Raw genomic sequence first — 14,767 nt, forward strand, 5'->3', positions numbered from 1 at the left:
ACAGTTTTTTATGTGAAAACACTTTTTAAAATACTGTGATCACGGTGGCTCTCAATTAGACTAGTGGCTTATTTCTGATCTATTTCTACCATGTTTTTATTCTTTTAAGAGATTTTACAGCAGTAACGTGTAAGTGCCGTTCCTTCAGGATGTTCTACACCCAGAGCATCATGCCTCCACCGCCATGCTTGACAGCAGCTACGAGCTGTTTCTGTGCGAATGCTTTTTACCAAACATGGCGCCGGGTACTGATCTGCCTCCCCACCGGCACCCTGAGGTCAGAACCTCTGGAGGCAACCCGACCAACCTCAGAACCCAACATGGCTGTTATGAATCAAGAGTTCAGTATCGCTGGCGCTGGAAGCCGGTCAATGATGTCATTGCGGGCTCTGATTTCGGACCCCCGAGGTTAACGGAACACCATTGTGTGATACACATTTATTATAATTTTTTTCCAGATTGATGTGCAGCAACAGTTGCTGATGTCATACCCTCTTGGCATTGTGTTATTGACCAGCAAACCGCCAGAACATCAGCTCTTCCAGAGATTTGCACACCTGCTGATGATCTTAGCACCTGGCAGTGACTTTTAATCTTTTGGAGACAATTAAGGGATACTTAAGACTACCCCACTGCTCAGGCTTTATTCTTGTCTGACACATCGGCGCCGCCGTTCATCGGAGGCTGTGTTTGCTTCATAATCGAGGAAGCGCCAACCTTTTCGTCTCACTCACAAGAAACTAACCTCCTAACACAAGAGAGAACATTTACCTCTGCTCAGAGCCGTTGGGGAGGGTTTTCTGGGGAGCTCTGAGAAGCCGCTTCCATCCAGACCCGAAGCTTTACACTCCTTCTTGTGGGCGGATGTGGGGGCGGAGCCTTCCATGCTGCTCTTCGACGTCCGTCCGTTCCTGGAGACAAGAGCGAGGCGTTAATGTAACTTTATTAACCAACAAACTGTACCAGGACGACCCACCGTGACCAGCTGCAGGATGGGTCAGGGGGCGGGGCTTGTGTGCGATGACTTTAATCAGGAAGTATGTACGAATATAACCATCTCAACCCGAGGAAGGTGGTGGAGGCTACCCAGCGGGAGCAGCTGCTACCAGTTAGCCTAGCTTAGCTTGAGCCGCTAAGATGCCGGAATCCATCCCTACCAGGACCAAACCAGGTCAGCGAGAAGGACATCTAGATGAACTGATACAACGGCTAACTGAGCTCCGTCCCCTTGGACTGCTGCAGCGGTACTATGCCGTAGCACCGTTAGCAACACACGTTTTATCTTTAAAATAAGAGCTCTGAGAGTATAACCTTAAGTTTTGGAGTTTCTGAGGCCTGGTCCTCAAGGCCCCCCATTCTGCAAGGCTCAGACGTTTCCCTGCTCAAACACACCGGACCGGATCCCCATCAGCTGGTCATCCAGGTCTACATGGATCCACCAGTGGTCCGCTAAGTTGAGCCAGGAGTGTTAGAACAGAGAGACAGTGTCCCAGGACCAGGCTTGGGGACCACTGAGGGTGTGTCCCCAGGTAACATCCAACGCAACGACGTCCGTTCACTGACAGTGATGCAGCCGTCTGGTTAGCCTGAGCTAAGCTACGATAGCCAGGTTGCCGTGACTGAAGTGAGGTGGGCTTGTTTTGATGGTTCCGGGCGATGGGAGGAGCCTACACACTGAAGACGCCCATCTAGCTTCCATCCGGTGTCGAACAGAAAATGTGGTTTTTGCTGCAGGAACGTGGACGTCTTCAGATGTGATTTTATACCTCACAGATGTTTGGAAAGCTTTGCCGTCATGACGATGTCCTCCAAGAATGAAGACGATCGAACCATCTAGCCCTCATAAACGTGTTAATAACCCAAAAACAACACATCAAAAACAGCTCTGGGGAAATTATTGGTTCTTGGCTGCTGAACAAGAAAACGGACGGATCAAAGGGACAAATTAAAATACGCGGACGCATGAGGCCAAGTCCTCAGTCAGGACCAGTGAGCGATACGTGATGTGGGCGTCCAGTAATCCCGTCACCGCTCGCTGGACCTGTGAAGTGCTGCTTTGGCTTCATGCGGCGTTCCAACATGTCTCCTTGACGGTGGCCCGTTGGAGGTGCCAGTTGCCTGTAAGCCGATTAGAGGTGGGCCACTAACGGGTCCAGGCTGCATCTGCCTCTTTTAGCCGCTGCCAAACGAGCTCACCGCCGAGAGCCGTCTGGACGCCTCAAACGCCGTGACATCACGTCTGTGACAGACTTTAACAGGCTCTTTCATGGGCTTTTATCGTCCTCAGACTTGGCCACGGGGACGGGTCGTTCCGGAGGATGAGGGATGCTGGCTCGGGCAAGACCCGGCAACGAAAACGCCAGCGCTCGCAGCAGCGCCGTTCCAAAAGCTTCCTGCTAACATCCTCATTTCCTGAACATCTTGCATCACGTCAGCAGATGTTCCCGCAGGTGTGGTCTGAGGCCAATTAGCAGATTTAAGCCTTGTCTTCCCCGTGATGTCCTTGAAGGGGTCATTCATGCTTTTATCTTTCCTAGACTGGACTACTGCAACTCCTTTTACAGAGGGACGGACCAGTGCATCCTCCGCCGTCTCCAGCTGGTCCAGAATCCAGCCACCAGCCTGGTAACGGGGACGAGACGGTGTGATACGGATCTCTTCACTGGCAGCCTGTTCTTTACAGAACTTACTCTTGGCTTTTAAATGTTTCCATGGTCTGGTACCTCCTCATCTCTCTGAGCTCCTACAAACCCAATCAATATTCCAATCAGTACCAGTATACCAGCGTTCCTCTCCTCTACCAGCGTTCCTGTCTTCCACCAGCATTCCTGTCCTCCACCAGCATTCCTCAGCTTCTCCGTCACCGACACCGACAGGAATGTAAACACACATCAAGGACTCTCCCCGAAGACTTCCAGCGTTGCTCTTCATACTTCCTTCCTCCCCATGTTTCAGTGAAGCGCTCCTCATGCTGGTAGCTCCTCCACCAGCTCCCCCACCAGCTCTTCCACCAGCTCCTCTGGCTCCCATGGAGGAGTTGGGTCGGGGAGGCTCAGGTTTCCCACGTCCATGCAGGTTATCATAACACTTAAAGTCAAAATACAGCTTTGTTTTACATAGTTTTGTGTTTTCGTCATCGATGTGAAGATGTACCGGATGATTCAGCTCCTCTCGTCTGGAGAGCAGCGCTTTTCCCACTTCAGTCCCTGACGTTGATACCTGGACTAACTATAATGTACGTGAACCTCCTGGAAATAACCCGGTTTTGCATTAAAGGGGTTCCATATGTGACGTGATCTTCATCTAAGCTGTTATGACAACAGTGTTAAACTGAAAACGCCAGTTAAGACGCGGGCGTACAGGTTAGCTAGCCTGGATTTCTTTGCTGCCTGGCGGCTCCTCCATAAACCCTGAAACTCATTCAACCATCTTCAGAATGAGTAACCGTACCGAGTGAGATTAGTAGTGTCGTTCTTTTTGAAATAAGAACTCTGAACCCGTTCTACGTTTAGGCCTCCCATCTGTTTGCGTCATTTCCTGTTCGACCCCATACCGAAAGCCAGTCATCATCCAGCACGTCAGTGAAGATTCAGAGTAATGAGAAGCTAACAACTGACTTAATTTAAGAGGCATCCAGCAGAGGACAGCCCCCGGGCGAGCTCTTACCCCCAGCTGCATCTGACCCTTCCTAATACTGCAATATCCTGTGGTTGATCTCCTCACTTCCTCCACCCACAGGGACCAGATGTGGAGACTCCACAGATCCACCAACATGGTTAATTCACGAAACATGCGCTAGTTTGAGAAGCTTCGGCCAATAACTATTTAATCTGTGTTTTGCGTAAAAATAAAGCTAAAATTGTTATGATGATGTCAGCGTTTCATATTTTAAATTTTGTTTACTTTTATTTCTTCCAGACAATATGAACCCAAAGTTATTCAATCTTGGATTTCATTTTGTTTGTTAATATTCATAATTTTTTACATTTCAGACCTGAAATAATACTGGAAGGGATCAGTATGTTTCATCCTCATGTTATCCTCTTCAGCATCAGCATCTCTGGACTTTAAGGCATCTGAGGAGTACCACAAGGCTCTGTTTAAGAACTTCTTTGATTGTACATGATAACACCCAGTGCCACCAGTGTTAATTAATAGCAACGTCCAATTATATGCAGATAACTCTCTGATTTATGTTCCCAATTAGTATTCCAGATCTTTTCAGGAAAAAAACAGACCACATAACTCTTCACCTTTTCACCTCTTCCCCTTTGGTATCCTCGACAGAACGACAACATTACAAAGTGGAGAAACTTTACTGTAAAGACATAAAGGTAAAAAGTTTTGTCCACGTGGGCCTAGTCGTTGAGAGGAAGGGACAACACAGCCCTTGTGTGTGTGTGTGTGTGTGTGTGTGTGTGTGTGTGTGTGTGTGTGTGTGTGTGTGTGTGTGTGTGTGTGTGTGTGTGTGTGTGTGTGTGTGTGTGTGTGGGTCACAGCTGTCGCCGTTGCCACCTTACGAGGCCGTTTCCTCTCTGAAACATTTGTTCAGGTCATTGATCTCGAATGTTGTTCACACGTCGACCGCTGGACTTCAGCTGTCATCGGCGGCAGCTACGTCAGCAAACTGAGCAGCTGACACAGCACGTCACCAGTTGATGTTTACATCACGCAACCGTCAGAAGCCTCTAATAAAATCAGAACTGAAAAGTATTTCAGCCGAAGGAACACCTCCGAGCCGAGCACGGCAGCCGGGTGGTGATGGTTTGGGGCGGTTGGGCATCCAGCAGGTGCTAAGTTGACCATGAACTCCTGCCTAGACCAGAATATTCTGGAGACAAGTGTGAGGACATCTGTCTGCCTAGATCGGATGAAACTGGTCACATGACAGGAAAATGACAAAAACAGGAAGAAAATGCGAGGAGGGAGGCGGTCTTAGGAGGTCGCCATCCCCTCGATGCTCTCTGTTGTCTCAAGCTTGTTTCTGAGAGGAGTCTGTGGCCTGGCAGCAAGTCAGCTGGACTCCGAAGCCTCGATGGAAACAGCAGGTCCCAGCAGCCCTGCCTGGGCGGCGGTGGGAGGGCCAGCCGTAAATCACCGCCTCCAGACCCCGAACCGTCCTCTTCCCAACACTCGCAGTCTGGAGCACAAACAGATGCCGCTCTGATCCCTCTCTCGTGGCCTCCACATGTACCCAGTCACTGCCTCTTCTTAAAGAACCAGACCACATGCCTAAAAGCATGCTGGGAATCTGACGGTAGAACCGTTCTGTAGTCGTGAGTTCATGGCAACCAGTTAGAGGGGCAACGGAGGGTGAACCTCCAGGACCTGCAGAGCTTCTCTGGAGATGTAGCTCATTAGCACCGCAGTAGAACAGCTCGTTAGCACCGCGGTAGCACCAGGACGTGAACTTCATTTCATGATCACGTTTATTTTGGTCAACCGCTCTCCCTAAAACACCTCCCTGCCCAGACCACCGCTGTTCGCCTGCAAGTGGGCAACCATGAGGTTCCTGCTTTCAGGAAACTGGACTTCCGATGAGAGTGAGTTTGGCCCGAAACGCTGCTGCCATCACAACACCGGCACCAAACTTACAAAGTTACGCGACTCATGTAAAGTACCAAGTAAGACATTACATGCGACATTCTTACCAAGTAAGAATGTCGCATGTTGAGTCTTGTAACTTTAATATCATGGACTTCACCCTCTGACATCGTCACTGAGGTCTGGAGGCTCTTAGATGGAGCTCTTGGTTTGATTTTTAGTATTTCTGAGCATCATGCGGTCGGATCTGGGACATCCACTCCAGGGAAGACTGATAACTGTCTTTACTGAATCTGAACACTTCAGACCAACAAACCGCCAAATCATCTGCTTCTGTAGAAGTCTGAAAACCTGCTGATGGCCAGTTCATCAAGCAGCAATTGGCTGGTTCTTCTAAATCCTCTGGAAGCGGGAAGGGGATACATAGGATTGCACATTTCATTTTATTCATTTTTTACTTTTGGTTTCATTTTTGTCAAACAAGTAACGGGCAGGCTGATAAAAAGGTGTATGTTGTTCATCTGAGTTCGTATGTGTCTAATATTAAGACCCATTAGACCCATTAGCTCCGGCCCTCCATCGCGGTGGACCTCGTTAGCTCAGAGGGCCGCGCTTGCTTGATTGTGAAACTGTTTCTGGGGGCGGGGGGGGGCTCATGTCTGTGAACCCGGGCCAGCCCCGGCCCGGTCCGCCCGGATGTGATGCGATCCTCTTTAACCTCAGGCACTTAAAGGAGAAAGGGCGTGTTGCCTGGAGGGGGGCGTTGAAACAAGCGTGGATTGTCTGGCGCCGGCGGCGGCGGTGATCAGAGGAAGTGGTCTTCAGTGAAGAGCTCTACACATGAATGAAGAGCGGGCCGTCGCTGACGCCGCTGACCTCTCTCCACTCGCCTTTTACAGCCTTTTAAACAGCCGTTACAGACTCACAATTGAGTCCAGAACCCTCTCCTCAGCAGGCCAGAGACACTCCAGAACACGTTCTTTAACCATCAGCGCTCCGAACAGCTGACCTGGTGGATCCAGCGCTTCTGTAAGAAGGTTTCTTTTCTCCCCTTTTTCTGATCTAAAAGCGCTGTACGGATGCCAAACCCAGCAGCTCCCGCCGCTGTACTCGTCTGACTAAGTCCAGGCGGGGAGGAAAACTGGTTCCTCTACCCACCTTCAGGTTCTGGCTACAAAGACCAGTCCATCTCCACCGACCTCCACTAGAACGTTGTCAAACCATATTTATAAGATGCGTGTGTCTGCGTATGTGCCTGTGTGTGCAACTTGGGTGAATTGTGGTGTGCTTGTGTCTGTCTGTGTGTGTGCGGGGAGGGGGGGCGGGCAGGGCATTAACAAGTTTTATGTTTGTGTATTGTTTTTATGTAAAGCACTTTGTGCCGCATTCTATGCATGAAAGGTGCTCTATAGTAGGGATGGGCGGTATGGACTAAAAAATGTATCACGATAATTTCCGGCATTTATCCCGATAACGATTAAAAAATACCAATTCAACTTGGACACCTTTTCAACTATAAATCTATCTCGCTCTCAGATCCGCCATGTTTGTTACACAAAAACCTCATCAACGGGAATTTATCCTTCTTTCTTTCTTTCTTTCTTTCTTTCTTTCTTTCTTTCTTTCTTTCTTTCTTTCTTTCTTTCTTTCTTTCTTTCTTTCTTTCTTTCTTTCTTTCTTTCTTTCTTTCTTTCTTTCTTTCTTTCTTTCTTTCTTTCTTTCTTTTTCTTTCTTTCTTTCTTTCTTTCAGGCTCATTTCCTTCCTTCCTTCCTACCTTCTTTCCTCCTGCTCTCTCCTTCCCTCTTCCCTTCCTCTTTTCTCCCTTCCTTCCTCCTTTCCTTGTTTTCTCCCTTCTCCCCTTTTCTTCCTTCCTTCCTTCCTTCCTTCCTTCCTTCCTTCCTTCCTTCTTCCCTTCCTTCCTTCTTTCCTCCTGCTCTCCTTCCTTCCTTCCTTCCTTCCTTCCTTCCTTCCTTCCTTCCTTCCTTCCTTCCTTCCTTCCTTCCTTCCTTCCTTCCTTCCTTCCTTCCTTCCTTCCTTCCTTCCTTCCTTCCTTCCTTCCTTCCTTCCTTCCTTCCTTCCCGTACGTTGTGGATTTAACGCAGAACCATAAATAATTTTTACACAAAAACTTTATCAAAGGGAATTTATCGTTTTTACCGTGAGATGACAAATTCTTATCGTGAGGAATTTTTTGGATGGTATATCGTGAACGGTAAAATATCACCCATTCCTACTCTATAGATAAAGTTTGATTTGATTTGATTTGAAACAGCCAGCTGTGACTCCAGACACCTGAGCTGCTGAAGTCCTAACAGACCATAATATGTAAACTGAGAGACCACGAGTACGTAACCGGTCTGGGTTGGTCTGGAATGGTCTGATTTTTCTGCAAGGGTCTTGTTGGTCTGCTGGTCTTGAAGGTTCTGGTTGGTCTGGAAGGTTCTGGTTGGTCTGGGAGGGTCTGGTCGGTCTGGAAGGTTCTCATATATTTGGCCTTAAGTGGCAAATATATGACGTTCAGCTTGTGACTCAAACTTCAGAGGTCGATATGACCGACCTTCATGAAACCGTCTGGACTCATTCATGACGACGTGGGAAGACCGGACGCAGCCTGAACATGACAGGCCGATGAGAGGAACTCCAACAACCAACTTTAACCCTGGCGACCCGTTTCTACGAATACCTCAGGTGTCCGTTGCTGTGATCAGTGGCAGTGATAACCAGCTGCATGCAAAGGCAGTTTGATGATCAACTGTTGGCCAGGCCACTTGGATGGGCCCCACCAGCCGAACCACAGAGATCTCAGAGGCCGGCCCACATGTCCCCGCTAACGCCCCCCCGACGTTCCTGACGGCTTCATCACAAGACGAGCTGCTGCTGGAGGCTCTTTCTTCTTCTTCAACTTTTCAGTTTACTCAGCAGGAGTGGGTGGTTGTGGTGGAGGGGGAGGGGCTCCCCCCGACACACACACACACACACACACACACACACACACACACACACACACACCCACCCTCCTCCGTATCCCGGCACGCTAGACTTCATCGGTATTTGCAGCCCCCCACTCACCCCAGCAACCTTCCAACACCCACAGATATACACTTACTGCCATGTGCCGTTATTTATTTAACAAATATGAAGCCAAAAGAAACACAAGTGCCACAAAATACACCATGCCAAGAGGGAAAGACATCAGCCGAGAGGCTAGAGAACCAACTACGAGCTGACCGGCTTCCTGTCAGACTGTTCTGCTGCAGCGACTTCAGTCGTCAGAAGTATGTAAGAGCACACGTGAACAGCACCGTTGGGGAACCGTGGGGCAAAGTTTGGGACTTTTTAAACTATGAAACTTAGGAAAAGAAGACATTTTAATTTTTTCAGACGGAACCTAGGAACTGGTGTGCGTGTCTATGTTGACCCGATAACGTGCTGGGTTTATGGCAGCAGAGGGGCGACAGCGGTGGTGGAGGGATCACTCGTACAGGAAATGACCACGCACAGGTGCACAATCATGGGGCACCTGGGGGTTGCCCACATTTTTGGTCGGGATGAAGAATGTCGTCGTTTGGACACAAAGACCCGATCAGAAGATTTTCAGGAAAGAGGCGGGTCATGTTGAGGTGTGAATGCAGCGGGGCTCTGAGGGAGATGAAAGCCGGGTCCTGGCGGTCCCTGAACGCAGTGGAGCGGAGCGCCTGAACGCAGCGTGAATGAGCTGAAAGGACTCGTCCATTCTTCGTCCTTTCAGCCTCCGGCGGCTCCGACTGCTGGAGCTCTTCATCCCTCACAAAAGGACCAACGCACTAAAACTTTCTCTGCTTTTTCTCATGCAAATCCCTGATCGGGCCGGAAAACACACATGCTGCACTCCGCTTGGGGAAGAGCTCCACGAGCAACATTAATGTGTGAAACTTTTAGCTGAATTATTCTTCAAAAGCGCCTCCTTCAGAACCGACAGGTTTCCTGGTTCCGTTGGCTCATTAAAACAAGAACAGCATCCAAGCAGCCGCTTGATTTTCAGATATCAAAACAACTTTCTCTCTCACAAGGACAAACATCTAAAACAAGAAAGTGGGGCTCACGAGTCCAGCCGGAGTTTGGAGATCATTAGCGGCGCATGTAAGACGGGTGTAAAAGCCAACAGCAAATACTGCGCTAAAAGGCCCCACAAAGGCGTGAAGTGTTTGTTGACCGCTCAGCCCCCAGAGCAGCGTCCAGAGCAGCATCCAGAGCAAACAGTAAATCTTTCAACAGAAAGGTCCACATCTCCCAGAGCCGTCCCTAGAGCCGTCCCCAGAGCCGTCCCTAGAGCCGTCCCTAGGGCCGTCCCCAGAGCCGTCCCTAGAGCCGTCCCTAGAGCCGTCCCCAGAGCCGTCCCTAGAGCCGTCCCCAGAGTAGGGGTAGGCAAAAATATCGATATGGCAATATATCGCGATACTTTTCCAGCCGATTCAATATCGATATTAAAAATTTGAATATCGATTTTTTTTTTTTTTTTTATCCCCGATTTTTTTCCCATTATATCACCCAATGCTCCTACCTAAGTGACAGTCCTGGGCATTGCCACTCTCTACCAACCCTGGGAGGGCCCTGCAACTGAGCTCAGGTTTTATTTCACGTTTTATTTCATTTTATAATTTATTTTTTATATAACACAATTGCTTGTCCTTAAAAAATGAAAAATAATGGACAGAGGTTTATTTATTTATGGATTTATATCTATACTGACTGATCACTGTGCCTGTCCTTGGTTTTAGTACCCATCTTTCTTGTGTTTATTATCATTTGCCACATAATTAAAGCAACCTCATACTAAATTTAATGTTAATTTCATATGATGTAAATAATATGAAAAACATATACAAATAAGTTGTAACTTTAGCTTGTATAGTTATAATAAAACATATATACAACTTGGATTTTAAGATATGTAATGCATTTTTAAATTTTTCGGTGAACTATGTAGAATATAATAATCGGGATATCGCATAATCTGGATATCGCAATGTGTATCGCATCGTGGCTCAAGTATCGTGATGTGTATCGTATCGTGAGGTCCTTCCCAATACCCACCCCTACCCCAGAGCCATCCCTAGAGCCGTCCCTAGAGCCGTCCCCAGAGCCGTCCCCAGAGCCGTCCCCAGAGCCGTCCAGCGAGGCCTGGTTTTGGGATTAGATCTAAAGTACATCAAGTATGATACGAGCGTCAGCATAAAGGCAACAAGCGTGAGTGACTTGACGAAGCTTAGCTCCTGATCTTCAGATGCCCGACTCAGTTCCTCTCAGCCCGTGTTGAAACCACAGGAACCAACCGGCCACCTCGTATTCACCGGTTAAAAACTAACCTTCTAAGTCCAGTCTGGAACGTCTCCACATTTATCGGACCAGGACTGCCGTTCTGGTTGTGTGGTGGCGGTGAAACGACAAAGGTGAGACTGGATCACAGTCTGAGTTGGCAGTGAACCGGTCACATAGCTTTGGTTTCCACCAAACATCTTCTTTGACGCCCCGTATCACGTCTCTCTGATCTGATTTTACGGTCCTGCCTCCACCAGGACTCATGACATCGCCCACGTCCGCTGTCTTGGTCCGGTCAAACATGTTGTTGGTTCTCTTGTCGTCACCGGCGTTGGTGCATATTACCCAGAAATATCTGAGGGTCCCACCAAATTCAGGATTGTTCTTTGGAAAACTCCCATGATCTCCCCCAATTAGATTAGGGTCTAAAAAGGGTCTAAAAAGAAGTTTACGTGATTTTACCAACAACTCTGTGTACAGGGGTACCTGCTCAATTTTTTATATCGATAAAAGACGATAAAATCGAGACGATAAAATCGAGACAATAAAATATCAGATAAAATATCAGATAAGATATCAGATAAGATATCAGACGATAAGATATCAGACGATTAGATATTAAACGATAAGGCCTCAAGTTAAATAAAAACAAGGTACTTGTCTCTCACAGCATTAAAGTTGGCTTTAGTTTGGAATCAACTGGACAATAAAAGATAAAAACATAAAAATGTTCATATAAATTAGAAATTGATCTCAAATAACAAAATTAGATGTTTCTTATTTGCCTCTCGTAGTACGTTTAAGCTTCATTTAAGGTCACATGATGGGAAGTTATTGATCAAAATTTGAAAACGTTGTATAAATATGTTAAGATGACGTAGAAGATGTCATCAACTGAAATGAGAAGAAGTGTCTCGTATTTGTTCCCCACAGTTACCGTAACTCCGAACATTTATGGACACAAAAACTGAATGAAATGTAATAAATAAAATTACATGAAAATGATTAACCATCAAAAACTCTCCACGAAACATGAATATAAATGCAAAAAATCCCTCAAATGACATAAGACGTGAGTTATCGCCTCATCGGAGCCGCTAAATAAAAAACCAGGACGCCCTGAAACAAGATGAAGAGGCGTCCACCTGTCCTGCAGGTAGGTCCAGCATCTGTGGAACATCTGGAACATCCAGCCACCAAATTCAGGCTCACATCCAACATCGTAGATGCTTTATTTGTCGTTTAAAGCCTCGGTTCCGGCTCGGTTCAAGCTTGGTTCCGGTTCGGTCAATGCTCGGTTCAGATTCGGTTCAGGCTCAATTCCGGCTCGATTATGAGTCACAAAGTGTTGAATCTGCTGAAAAAATTCATTTTCTGGGAAAACCTATAGATATATATATATATATATATATATATATATATATATATATATATATATATATATATATGTATATATAATATATTAAATATGCAATATGTAATCTTGTAGTATATATATTTACAAGATTAATAAATATAAATATTCTTATAAAACAGAAGGAGCTCTGAAATGAATTAAATATAATTTAAAAAAAAAATAAAAAGATCTGTTAATATTGATAGGAACTTAAAATGAACTGATCCAAGTTTTTCTTAAACTCATATGAGGAGTTCTTTCATTTTAACTACATTTTAAATGCATGTCTCTTTATGTGCTGCCAGTATCAAGCTTGGCTCGGTTTGGGTCATTGGACCACATGAAGTGGAAATTGTTGAAAAAAAATATAATTTTCACTTCAAAATATTTACATAAAACCAAAATGTCCTTACATACAATAACAAAGCTATTACTTGTACTTGTCTCTCCGAATGCTGCAATTCGGCTTCAATGTTTAGTAACTGGGTCACGTGGTTTGAAAACTATTAAATAAAAACTGAAAAGATCCCAACCGAGCACCAACCTGAAACCTACTTCACTGCAGCGCTGTTCTTTGGAAAACTGATTGAAAAACCACCAAAAAAGAAAGATTACATCAAAAGTGATACTATGTTGAACTAAGTTAGTGTTTTGTAATGTTGGTACCGAGGTGTGGGGGTGACAGTTGTCGGAGCCACCAGATGAAAACGCTGTAATGAAAGTTGATGCATGCTGATCAGAACATTAAACACCAAAAGTTTTAACTCTTAAAGGAAGTTTGGCGCCCAGAAATCGGATCACGTCTCCTCCCGAACGGATCAAGTTGCGGGAGGAACATTTTTTGGATTCCTGTGTCGGATAAGTTCAGATCAGATGTGGATATGAAGTCATCAGAACCGAGCCCAGAGAACCGGGTCCTACCTTCAGAGCCGCCTCCTTCCTCTCCGGGAAAACACTACACCCCGTCCGCTAGAACCGAGCTGCGACCAGCTCGCTGGGAAAGTCCATCAAGCGAGTCCAGGAAAAGTTCAGAGCAGACTCTGCATGGCAGCTCCCGCAGCTCGGACCGCCTCGGATCGAGAATAACTTTTCCTGAGAGCCATCTTCTCCTCCTCTCTCCTCCTCTCCTCCGGCTCCTCTCTCCGTCTGGCCGTGTGCGAGCGCTCCGTTCACGCGGACATGCGTCTTTCTTCCTGCAGTTTGGACTCTTGTTGTTGCGGAGACACGCGGTGGTGTTCAGGTCCGCAGGCTGCTGCGCTTCCAGCCCCCACCGCTCACACCACACTCACTAACACTCACACCACACTCACACCACACTCACACCAACACCCACCACACCGCTACACCCCCCCAAACACCCCCCAACTCACCCCCAAACACCCCCCCCCAGATCACCCCTCAGATCACCCCCAAACACCCCCCAGATCACCCCCCAAACACCCCGCAAACACCCCCCAGATCACCCCCCAACACCCCCCAGATAACCCCCCCCCAAACACCCCCCAGATCACCCCCCAAACACCCCCCAGATCACCCCCCAAATCACCCCCCAAACACCCCCCAGATCACCCCCCAAACACCCCCCAGATCACCCCCCAAACACCCCCCAGATCACCCCCCCAAACACCTCCCAGATCACCCCCCAGATCACTCCCCAAACACCCCCCAAACACCCCCCAGATCACCCTCCAAACACCCCCCAGATCACCCCCCAGATCACCCCCCCCAAACACCCCCCAGATCACCCCCCAAACACCCCCCAGATCACCCCCCAAACACCCCCCAAACACCCCCCAAACACCCCCCAGATCAACCCCCAAACACCCCCCAGATCACCCTCCAAACACCCCCCAGATCACCCCCCAGATCACCCCCCCCAAACACCCCCCAGATCACCCCCCAAACACCCCCCAGATGACCCCCCAAACACCCCCCAGATCACCCCTCAAACACCCCCCAGATCACCCCCCAAACACCCCCCAGATGACCCCCCAAACACCCCCCAGATCACCCCCCAGATCACCTCCCAGATCACCCCCCAAACACCCCCCAACACCCTGCAGATCACCCCCCAGATCACCCCCCAACACCCCCCAGATCACCCCCCACATCACCCCCCAACACCCCCCAGATAACCCCCCAAACACCCCCCAGATCACCCCCAAACACCCCCCAGATCACCCCCCAACACCCCCCAGATAACCCCCCAACACCCCCCAGATAACCCCCCAAACACCCCCCAGATCACCCCCAAACACCCCCCAAACACCCCCCAGATCACCCCCCAAACACCCCCTAGATCACCCCCCAGATCACCCCCAAACACCCCCTAGATCACCCCCCAGATCACCCCCCAGCTCCCCCCCAAACACCCCCTAGATCACCCCCAAACACCCCCCAGATCACCCCCAAACACCCCCCACATCACCCCCCAACACCCCCCAGATAACCCCCCAAACACCCCCCAGATCACCCCCAAACACCCCCCAGATCACCCCCCAGATCAACCCCCAAATCACCCCCCAACA

General features: G+C 48.3%; 2 protein-coding genes across 2 annotated transcripts in view; one reads left to right on the forward strand and one right to left on the reverse strand.

Annotated features, from left to right (window-relative positions):
* gli2a (GLI family zinc finger 2a) overlaps nucleotides 1-13,480 on the reverse strand; it is a 110,929-nt gene extending 97,449 nt beyond the window's left edge. The window contains exons 1-2 of the mRNA XM_061724071.1: nucleotides 13,161-13,480; nucleotides 772-911 (exon numbers count right to left, since the gene is read on the reverse strand). Coding sequence (XP_061580055.1) covers nucleotides 772-886 — 115 coding nt within the window. The 5' untranslated portion in view covers nucleotides 887-911; nucleotides 13,161-13,480. The remainder of the gene's footprint in view (nucleotides 1-771; nucleotides 912-13,160) is intronic.
* LOC133445624 (uncharacterized) lies at nucleotides 5,504-14,374 on the forward strand. Its single transcript, XM_061722948.1, has 3 exons — nucleotides 5,504-5,543; nucleotides 13,439-13,682; nucleotides 13,804-14,374. Exons 1-3 carry the CDS (start codon nucleotides 5,504-5,506, stop codon nucleotides 14,372-14,374), a joined length of 855 nt encoding a protein of 284 aa, XP_061578932.1.
* The last annotated feature ends 393 nt before the right edge of the window (nucleotides 14,375-14,767 follow it).

The sequence above is a fragment of the Cololabis saira genome, chromosome 6 (assembly GCF_033807715.1).
Source record: "Cololabis saira isolate AMF1-May2022 chromosome 6, fColSai1.1, whole genome shotgun sequence".
Classification (NCBI taxonomy): Eukaryota; Metazoa; Chordata; class Actinopteri; order Beloniformes; family Belonidae; genus Cololabis; species Cololabis saira.